The sequence below is a fragment of the Charadrius vociferus genome, unplaced genomic scaffold (genome assembly GCF_000708025.1).
Source record: "Charadrius vociferus isolate BGI_N301 unplaced genomic scaffold, ASM70802v2 scaffold654, whole genome shotgun sequence".
NCBI lineage: Eukaryota > Metazoa > Chordata > Aves > Charadriiformes > Charadriidae > Charadrius > Charadrius vociferus.
In genome coordinates this window covers 116,412-127,522 of record NW_009648048.1, presented here as the reverse complement: position 1 = coordinate 127,522, position 11,111 = coordinate 116,412, and the positions used below count along the sequence as shown (strand labels likewise).

General features: G+C 34.7%; 1 protein-coding gene across 1 annotated transcript in view; it reads left to right on the top strand.

Moving 5' to 3' along the window:
- Positions 1-284: 284 nt before the first annotated feature.
- Positions 285-11,111, top strand: part of LOC104285283 (KH domain-containing, RNA-binding, signal transduction-associated protein 2) — a gene marked incomplete at both ends in the record, with an annotated part of 112,670 nt that continues 101,843 nt past the window's right edge. The window contains 2 exons of the mRNA XM_009883711.1: positions 285-309; positions 2,324-2,434. Of these exons, the coding sequence (XP_009882013.1) occupies positions 285-309; positions 2,324-2,434 (136 nt within the window). The remainder of the gene's footprint in view (positions 310-2,323; positions 2,435-11,111) is intronic.

Sequence of the window (11,111 nt, the reverse complement as noted above, 5' to 3'; positions counted from 1 at the left end):
AATGAAAAATGCCTGTTCCCATCCCCCTGGCACCCTCCCTTTAAGTATTTGTAAGCATTAATAAGATCCCACCTCAATCTTCTTTTCTTTAGACTAAAGAGACCCAAGTCCCTCAGCCTTTCCTCATATGAGAGATGTTCTAATCCCATAATCATCAGTTAAATAGCGTCCTGGCTGGTATCAGAAGCAGTGTAGCCAGCAGGACTAGGAAAGCGTTCATCCCCCTTTACTCGGCAGTTGTGAGGCTTGACCTCGAATACTGTGTTCAGTTTGGGGCATTATAGGAAAGACATTGAGGTGCTGGAGCGTGTCCAGGAAGAGTAACAAGGCTGGTGGAGTCTGGAGCACAAGTCTTATGAGGTATGGCTGAGAGAACTGGTGATGTTTAGACTGGATAAAAGGAGACTCAGGGGACACCTCCCTCTCTACAACTGCCCGAAAAGAGGTTGTAGTGAGGTAAATTTTAATCTCTTCTCCCAAGTAACATGCAATAGGATGAGAGGAAACAGCCTCAATTTGAACCATGAGAGGTTTCAATTGGATACTAGGAAAAATGTGTTCATCAAAAGGGCTGTCAAGCATTGGATTAGGCTTCCCAGGAATGTAGCTGAGTTTCCATGCCTGGTGGTATTTAAAAGACTTGGAGATATGGTGCTTAGGGACATGGTTTATTGGTGCACCTGGCAGTGTTAGGTTAATGGTTGAACTTGATGATCTTAAGGGTCTTTTCCAACTTAAGTAATTCGATGGTTCTCTGATTCTAGTTTAATATATGAGTACAAACAGATACGCTTTCCTTACTTGAATTTGAGAATTACCTCACTTACTGGTGTTCACAATGGATGTGTGAAATTCATTCCTTCATTTCATTCTGATACTTACTGCACATGAAACACTTTTCCTTCTTTTGTTTACCTTTTTCTCTTTCGTCTGGAACCCCATAGCACAAACCTTTGTATTGGAGGTGTCTTAAAAGAACTTCCTATCTATTAAACCTACCTGAACTAAGTATTTTATTGCAGAATATTACTGTGTAAGCTTGTTGTTAATTAATGCTTGCTCCCACTGAATGCCACATACCGCATTTTTTCAGGTATATTAAAATATTTTATGAGAATGAAACTTGTCTTCCTGATGCTTTTAGTGATTATTAAAGTAACTTTTTAATCCTGAATTAGGGAAGGTGTATCCTATCTGAGTTCTTTTAAGTGTGTTCTCTGAGAGATTTTAGAAGAGCTTATAATAGTGGCAGTTGAGATCTGTCTGCTGGTGCAGGCTTTAAATAAAGTATTTGATCTAGAATAGGCAGCATAAACATTTATTAACAAATCATGACGTGGACCGTTTGCTTACATACATTTTTCCTTATGCTTGTTTTAAGTCAAAGAAACTTGTATATGTATTAAGATTGCTGTCACTGTGTTACTCTTTTCCTTGCTTGTTTTCTGAAACAAGCCTTGAAACTGCATGTTTCTCAGACCCACAGCTGTCCCTTTTCAGCTATAATTCAGTTATAATTAACTCCTTATAAGCTTTGCCATTTTCTTTGCTGGCAATAATGATACTGCTGTAAATGCAGCTTTTTCAATGGTACCAGTAGCATCAGGAAGATCTCAGGCACTGTATTAGATACTCCTTGCAGGGTAGTACAGTCAATGATTTGTTATTATCTGTTGCTTATAGAGCTTTAGGGAATAAAGAACTCAGAATTTATTTTGGGGGTGTTTTTGTAAATTCTATTAGATGTTCTACATACCATCATTATTAGATGCATAATGAATACTTCCTGCATTTCTTTAAGAATCTTTTTGTTCAAGAGTTAACTTTATGTCTTGTATTATTTTATGGAAACTTAAAATAATTCTGAAGAATTTGAATGTGAACTCAGTAACAACAAGAAATTTCTTCAGTTTTTTACTAGTCTTACTCAAAGTTAGCCATTACAATTAGAATCTGACTTAATTCTTGCAGGTCACGCTTACAAAATAGCATCAAGCTGTGATCATGTGATCCTCTTTAAAAGACTGATAGACTGAATCACAAGCCTTGTCTGTTCCTTCTCCCACTGAGATCATTTGGCTTCATTTTCTGCTGGGAGAGCATTAGTCAAGGAGGACCTGTGGGCTGTCACCTCTGTCTCAGCACTGGTGACAGTCCAGGTTTCTTCAAAAATGGCAGTATGTGTCACATGAGTGCAAACAGCACAGGTGTTCAGTGCACAGTCTGTATTATAATGTGTAAGTTTAAAGCTTCTGAGGATGACAAATATGATGTCACTCATCGCTCTCCTTTTTAATATTTTTCAGAAATTGAAAAATTTCAGGGTTCTGAAGGCAAGAAGGAAGATGAAGAAAAGAAATATCTTGATGTCATCAGCAACAAAAACATAAAGCTGTCAGAAAGAGTTCTGATCCCTGTCAAACAATATCCAAAGGTACTGTAAATAGAGTCTAAGGCTTGTTTAGTCTTTCTTAATGAAATGATGAAAAAGTCATACACTTAACCATTTCTTATTGACTTTTTGTATGCAGGCTTCATGATATTAAAAAAAAAAAAACAAAACAACAAACAAACAAACAAAAACAAACCTTGAAATGAAGCTCCTATTTGAATTTACCTGTTATTTGCTATTATATGGTCTAACTTCTGTCTTTGGGCCTCTCAGAAAAACCATTGAAGTGAATGCGATTATTGGGTTTTTTTACTTCAAGTAGGTTTTGTAGCTGATCCTTAGGTGAAGTGCTGAGGTTTTCTCTTATAGTTGCTTTTTTTGCATGTACCGTCTTTTTAGAAAATAAAAGACTAGTTAACAAAAAAAAATATTCCAGCAGAATAAAGAAAAAAATGTTTCAATAACTCTGAAAAGTAAATGTAAATGTTCTGCAGCTTTTTTATGTAGGAGTTGGGGGATTTTCTCTGTTGTAATAAGTTTTAAAAGATAGCAGGATTACTGCAGGCTATGACTTTGACAATGTATGTCCCTGTCTATAAAATACAGATGTCTTTCTGCCACATACTTTCTTCATATTATGTTTTGTTCTCTTCACTGCTACATACTATGATATAAATCCCACTTTTTACTTGCAAAAGAGGCCCAAATTCAGCTGCTTGGGTGAAGTTTTATTTTTTATTTTACAGGAAAGAAGAGAATGTTGATTTTGTGTGTGTGTGTACAGTGTTGTATTTTACATAAACAGTTGTTCTAATAGTATTCAAACTGAAATGGTAAACATCTCCATTTATTGGTAGAGTATTTTTTTCTTGCTGATTTATTATCACATGGTATTTGGTTCACCATTAGCCTTGATTACACTCTCAGCTTTTTGCTTTATACTTTCATCAGCAAGCACAATAAATTACAATGAGTAAAAATCCTATCAAACAAAGTGAAATGTATAAAAAACAAATAAATAAAAAAAAAATTGAGATTCAATGATTCCAGCTGACATTTACCTCCTGACTAGTGAATATAAAACTGAGATAATGTAATCATCTAAATGGTAAAGAGCTTAGAAATGCGTACAGTTCAATAGGGGATTACTTACTTGCTGCATAGCCTGAGGTGCTTTGACTAGAGTTGTGGTATTTTGTGTAAGTGCTATAGGTGACCTGAAGTTCTTAATAACAATGTAGCAGTGCTGTAACTTTATAATGGCAATGTGATAATTATTCAGAATAGTATTTGATGAAGATAGTAGAATGAAAGACAAACTATTTAAAAGACAAATGCAATAATCTATCCCATGTAGTGCCTGAATATGATTAAATTAACCTTCATTTACTTTAATGAGCTTGTTATATTAATGACTAGTAAAAGATATGGAGCATTTCTACAGGTGTTGAGCAGTGAAACAAAAAAAAAATAATCAGTGAGGTGGAAATTAAATACTTATTCAGTAATGCAAAATACACTCTTGGAAAGTGTCTGTGGTTGATTTGCTAGCAATATTCCACGCTTGGCATGGAATTATTCCCAGAACTGCAGGTTTCCTGCTACCATCTAGTAACCGTCCTTCAAGGATTGCATTTGCCATTGGTATCAAATGCTGATTGCTGTGGTCTAGGGTCTTATTTTTTCTTGATGAGTTGTATACGTTAGGATAATCAAAATCAGTACACAATGGTTGCTTCAGATTGCTTTATAAATAACCAAAAAAAAGTAGAAATTAGATTAAAAAGAAAGACAGTAATTTTATATATTTAGAAGAATATGGTAATAAGAGCAGTTGATCGGACCTGGACTTATAAAAAGCTAAGGAAAATGCTGTATGATTTCACCTGAGAGGCATTTATATTTGAAAGAACATAATTTTAAATTGTTCATTTGTTGTTTGCTGGTAAGATCTTTTGGGGCAGTGTTGGGCGAGCAGGGTTCCGTAAATCCAAAGAAAATGTGTAAGAGTATAAAATTTTGGAAAAAAATTTTGGAAAATCTGTGGTTTAGACTCCCTATTTAGGAATGAGATCAATCCTTTAAAGACATTTACTCTTATTTTAACTATGTGTAGAAATATAAATTGCTCCAAGGGAACCCTGGGCCTAAAGGTTTATTATGGTCTCTAGGTTAAGTTGTGGTGAGGGCAGATCCCTTCAGCAATAGCTGTAGAGTCAGAAACAGCATTTTAACTTTGAGCAAAATTTAAGTGAATACAAAAGGCTTCTAGTGGCTAAAGAGCTCTTGAAGTTGCAGAATAAGTATTAAAAAATTGTCTCTACTCAAGTATCTATGGTCTGATTTCTGAAATTGCTGATGCAGACAACAGGAAAATAAAATCAAAGGCTGTGATTGGCAACATCTATCTTATGTTACTAGCTCTGTTTAAGACACAGTCCTCTTTCCTCTTCTGTGAAATAGAGATCTGAAAAATAGATAAGGGTGTTACTTGTTAGTTCAGCAATGATCTCTTCTGAGACTAAGTATTTTAAATCTAAGCAGACCATGTAAGAACAGCGTCTCATTTACACACACTCTTCTATGCAGCGGATACTTTTAATGCCCTCAAAATATCTTCTGAAACAGTGATGCAGTGTCTTGTGTTCACTGATCCTTTTTCCTGTCCCACAGTGCTATTTGTTTTACTTTCATAATATGTGAATTGCAGTTAAGGCAGACTAACAAAAATACTCAGAAGACTATTTGTTACTAACTTCCATTTTTCAGCTTTTGTAGCTGTTTAACTTAAAACTTGCATGAAAATACCTAGTGCTTGTTTATAAAAACTTTGCCATTTATCAGTTGAATGTTGTGTTTCAAATACATCAAATAAAGGAAAAGAGTTGGTTATTAAAAAAAAAAGAAAGAAGCAAACAGACTCTGAAATGATCTCGTTGCTGAAAAACAAAAGGCAACTTTGTAATTTTCATTCCAATACCTAGCTCTCAGAGAGTCTGAGTTACTCTGTGGGCTTTGGGTCAGAACACCCAAACAAGTGTGACTTATATCTTCAATTATTGTCATGAAATTTTTTTCTGGAAAAGCTTTGATTTCCAGTAAGTGCTTCCTCTTAATATGAATTACAAAAAAAGAGTTACTTTGGTTCAAGTTACTACCTCTTCAACTCCCAAAACCACTGTTTGTGTGTTCAAGGTGAAGGAACCCAAGTCAGTTGAAATATGTAGATTTAATGACTTGCTTCCAATTGTTCTTTCTAAATAATTAAGTTGTTATTCAGTTAAATCTGGTTTTGGGTATTTCTTTTCCTTCTGATCTAGCAACAGGTAGATTAATCTAAATCTAATGAAGTTGAAATAACATGGACAGATTTAGAGCCAAAATTCTGAGTTGTTTAACGGCATGACAGTTCACATTCAAGATAAAGAATCTCCAGTTTTATCAAATTTCAAGTACACTGAAATCACACATTCTGGGGAAAAAAACCCCAAACAACAGTTAAGTAAGGAAGAAATTTTCCAACTTACTTAGTTTCTGAAGATTAGGAGGTGCAGAGAAGTTGGAGGTGGTGACACCTGGAAATAATGAACTCTCCTTTTTTCAGTAAGGGACAGAAATCAATACAATGTCTTATGAACAAAAGACTGTGTTTAATAATCTTCTAATGATATGATTATTGAATAAAGATAGATTTTTCTATAAATAAGAGGACAGGATATTTATTATCTAAATATAATACTAAATGAAGTTATTTACCATTTGCTCTCATGCTAGAGTGAGTCATAAAGTTAGAAAGCTTTTAAACAAAATCTCAGTTTAAGTACAGAATTATATGTAAATTTTCCCTCTACTGGTTTGTTAGATAAGGAAAACTATCAAAATACAATACTGGAAGCATATCCTGCTAACTACCAGGATCTGGTAGGGGTGACAAAGATGACAAGCAGGTTGATTCTTCTGAGTGGCTTCCATGATGTAGAGTTGCAAACTTCAAGGCACTGTCTTCAGAGGATGCAGTGTAATAAAGGCTCTTTCCTGCACAAAGGTTCAGCTGATGGGCAATAATAGTCTCATTCAGAGACGATTATTCAGAGACTATATGGTCTGGCTTTAGCTGAGCTTCCTAACTCCTGCTGACTTCCTCCTGGATGTTTAACTACCATTTTGGGGGGGGAGGGGGGAACAGGATATAATCCAGCCCCCTTCCTCTGAAAGGCTGGCACCCTGCTTTAAAGTCTGTGTTTCTGGGGAAGAGACAAGCTAATGCTGATGAACACTGTAAATTAAGTTAAATTCTAGATTCTTGATATTCTTTCTTTTGCCTGTCTCATGATGGTTCCTTGGATGACGAATTACTCAAGTGAATTCACCTTTCTGATTCTTAGTCGGTTTTTAAACTGGTTAGGTTGTATATAACATGTCAGGTTGGAGACAGTGCTCTTGAAATGAAATTTATTTGTTCAACTAAAATCTTGTAAGGTAGTTTAATCTTTGTGATGTATTAAAACAGAATTCACAGGTGATTTGAACAACAAACTACTGTATTTCTTTTGTGTGTGTTACACCTCAGAGTGAATCTCTCCACTAAAAACTTTCCTAGAGGGCATTTGAAACAATTTTTGGATGAAATAACCATTTGCAAAAGAAGAACTCGTTTTGTACTTTCCCTCTTTCTAATAAATTTAGCATAAATCAATGGGATTATTTTATTGTTTTAAATAGTCCCCTATGGAATTACAAATAATTCCAATGAGTTTGTACACAGAGATTGTATTAATGAAAGTCCTGTCCAGTTACCAGCAGTTAGTAAGGCAGCTATCATCACTTGATTGGTAATTTCTCAATTCTATGAAGTATGTAATTCATTAAATAGATAAAGTTCAGTGGTGCTCAGTAAGTTGAAACGCTCTTTTTTCACATGCATATAAAATGTAACCTTCCCTTATATATATTGCCATGTAGATCAGATTAGAAGTATAAGTAAGAGGCTGTCTATATTAGCATAGCAGAAGTTTCTCGGGACGAGAAGATATATATCAACTGAGCTGAGATTTGTTTCTGAAATTTCCCCCAGTAACCATTATTCTAGTTAATTACTGTATTTTGTAGTGTGTCAATTCTACGTTAAAAATATACAAGCAAAACGAAATTCTGAAGTAATTCAGAAGACTCCTAGCCGTGGCAGATCTATGAATATTATTCTCCCCAAAAATGAAGAACTTACTTTCTGAGTATACTTTATTCAGTAGTATTTCATACAGAGAAACAAAATCTCTGATGTTTCTTTTCAGCATATTTGGAAGCTTAATTACAGGCATGAATACAAAAGAAAAAATACAACTGATAGTAAGGAGAAGGTGTCATGTACTGGTGAAGATATGGTAAGAGAATTGAAAGAAAACAGGGTTAAGGATGTTGGATAGAAATGGGTAAAAAGAAACTTCAGTCACAGTATCAGTAGTAAAAGACCCTCGTTAATGAGGAGAGAGTGAAAAAGGATAGTCATGCCTCAGACAGAGGGAAGAGCAAATAGACAGAAGGGATGGGACAGAAGGTTTGATGCACAAAAAGGAAATACTGTATGTGCAGTGATGTTTCATTACATGGGGAAATAATTAGGAAGAGGGACATGAAAGAGGTAAGAGACAGGAAGAGTAAGAGGAATTAAATGACTGAACCTAAAGACAAGGTAGAAAGAACCATTCATAACCACTTTAACAGAACGGTCAGGAGTGGGTGTGGGGGCCAGTCTGAAATGGTAAATATGCTTATTCTCTGACAAGCGCTTATCTACTGATTGATATCTGCTGCCAAAGAAAATGCTATCTTCCAACAAATTGAACCTCCTTTATTTCTTGTTTTTCTTTCCTTCTACAAAGACTTTTGAGAAATCAGGGTGAATTACTTTTCTCTCGGCATTGAATTTGTGAGTTATTTTTGAAGTATGAAAACAAACTTTATTATATACATAGTTCCTGACACCAGTATGTGAGCAAATTATAAAAAGAGATCTACAATGGAGGCAGTTCAGTTCTCCGTTAGTATTTTCAAGCGTGTATGTTTCTCTGTATATATTAAGAATCTATTTGGTCTGACCATTTACTGCTCTCATGTAAGATAAATTCATCCAAGTGTGCTGCTCTTAAAAATAGTATATGACTTAAGCAGCTTTATACACCTAAGCCTCTGTGAACAATTTCTACTGCTGTTGAACAGATTTTTGCCATTTGCTAACCAACAGTAGAGCTTTCATTGTTTTGTAGAGGCATCTCCTTGTTTTGTGATAACATGCTTAAGGAGCTTGTAAACCTGGCCTTGCAAATTTGTTCCTTTGTACTGTTTAAGAGTATGAGACCTTCTTTAAAACCTTAGCTTTGTGTAGCACATAATACAGAACTTTTTTGTTCGCAAGCTTGTCCAGTGCATGTTGTAAGTTAAAATGATGTTGACTTTGGTGAAATTCTGTCCCCTTTGTGCTTGGCTTCAACTTAGTTGGATTTCAGCCTTTAATGCATGGCTCGTTTTGGTCATTACTTTTGCTTTCTATAAGTGTAGATACATAAAGTGTCTTGACAAGTCAGAAAAATAAAGAGTAAGCATATAAAAAAAAGTGATCTTTACATTGCAGTACATCTATTACTATTTTAAAGATTCAAATAGAAATTAAAAAAAATCACAGCACTGAATAATATTTGTTTATATCATTTTATACTTCATAAGCCCAGGACGTCAAGCAAGTAACTCATACAAACTCAATGGTGCTAAAGGGTTCATCATGAAGGATGAGATTTTCTGTTCTTGTTCTGTCTTTGATGTAGGGCTCAGACAATGAATATGGTGATTTTTATTTTTATTTAGCATTCACCTTCTTTTATGGTTTGTTTCTGTCAAACCTGACAGTTGCTCTTCTGCTTTCAAAGCAATTGTCATATTAATCATCTCCAGGTGATTTGTGTGTTTAGTTCCCTTTAAAGTCAGGCAGGAGGAAAAAGATAGTGTTATATCCATTAGATGGATGGACAAGAAGATACAAAATTGCTAAGGAAAATGGGACCCGGTCTGTCAGTTCAGTGAGCAGCTGGGACTTCAAACCATGGTTTATATCGCTATAATGAAATGAGTACCTTGTTGATGCATAAGGCAAAAAGAAAATTTGATCTGTCACTCAGTCCTGGAGATGTTTCAGGAGACTGGAAAAAAGCCCTCTAGTATTTTTAATAAAAAGAAACAGAGCTAAATGTCTAACTACAAATACTGATTTTTATTTTTTTTTAGCTTCCCCACCAGCATTTTTTTCCCATGTGTAAGACAAGAAATGCCTTTGTACTTGGAAGTTCTGATACTAGAAGTTAGACTGATGCCAAACTAAAACTAAAGATTATGCTTGTTCTGTCTTTCAACTGAATTCTTTAAAGAGAAGCCTGAACAACGGAAGGCAGAAAATTATTTAGATAAAGTGTACTGCACTGAAATTGCTGCTGTGAATAGTTGCTTAAATAAAGAATGCTTGCTTTCTTGTATATCTCTCAAGATTTCTACCCCTACCAGGTCTTGATGAAGTAACTGAACATGCTTCTTTATAGCAAAATATCACTTTTTATTTTATAAATTTATGGAGGGAGATTCAAACTTCCTTTTTAATTTAAGCCACTTAAATAGGAATAGCCAGGAATAACAGGAGCAAAAAGTGGTTTATGTTCTGTGTTTAATCTGGAATAATTTAATAGTATTTGGTACTTGCATTAAATCTCTGGTTTCTGGAGTCACTGATAAACAGAAAACTATTGCAGAAAATTTACATTTTATAATCAAATGAAGTGTTTAGTACTTAAGGTTCAGAAAAATCTCTTGAAAATGTACCTGAATAAAAATGTTTTGATGATGAAAGGCCAGGCCCTAATTAAGCTGCTCAAATATTAGAAAATGCATTTTTGAGTTGTATACTATTTCATTTCTGTTTCATACCAAATTTCCTATTAATCTATATTTTCTATCCTGAACATTAATTTTATTTCAAATACACTAGCAGAAATATTTCAAAATTCAAATTATAGTTTTTCAGTGTTGTTGACTTCTTGGCTACAAATAAATAGCTGTTTGTAAGCATGGTATTGGCTTTAAATCACTTCTGTATGAGCTGTCCAATTGATTCTGAGAAGTGAAATCAAGTGTGTGAACCCTTGACTAGAGAAAAAGTGTAAAAACAGTATCTTCATTTTTGGTTTTCTCAATAACATCTTGTATTCCAGCTGAAGAGAAAAGGCCAAATCTCTCAAAGCTCAAAACCTCATTCCACCTCTCAAATATTTTCTTACGACTGACATAATTTTGTTATTCAGTACAGTTTTTCAGTGTTTCCAACTGTACTCAAAAACCAAAAGACACATGAGTCTTCTGTCCAGCATTTAATGACAACAGATATTTGGAAAATCCAGACAAATATTTTAGCTGTACTTTCAGTAAAATACATGAGTAAAACATCACACATATTTTTGTTTTCTGACTTATTTAGGACCTGACCTTTCATCCATCTCTCTGTATGTATCTTTTCCATTAGGAGATGAACCTGGACTCCAGTGTTTCCAGGGCCTATGCCAGTCTTGCAGAGCTCTCTTGAGTGGATACGGAAAGTAGCTTGATTGGAATAGTTCCCCATTTTTGTTAATGATTTTGTTATTTTCATAACACTGCTGTTGAAATCAGCTCCCACAATATCAGC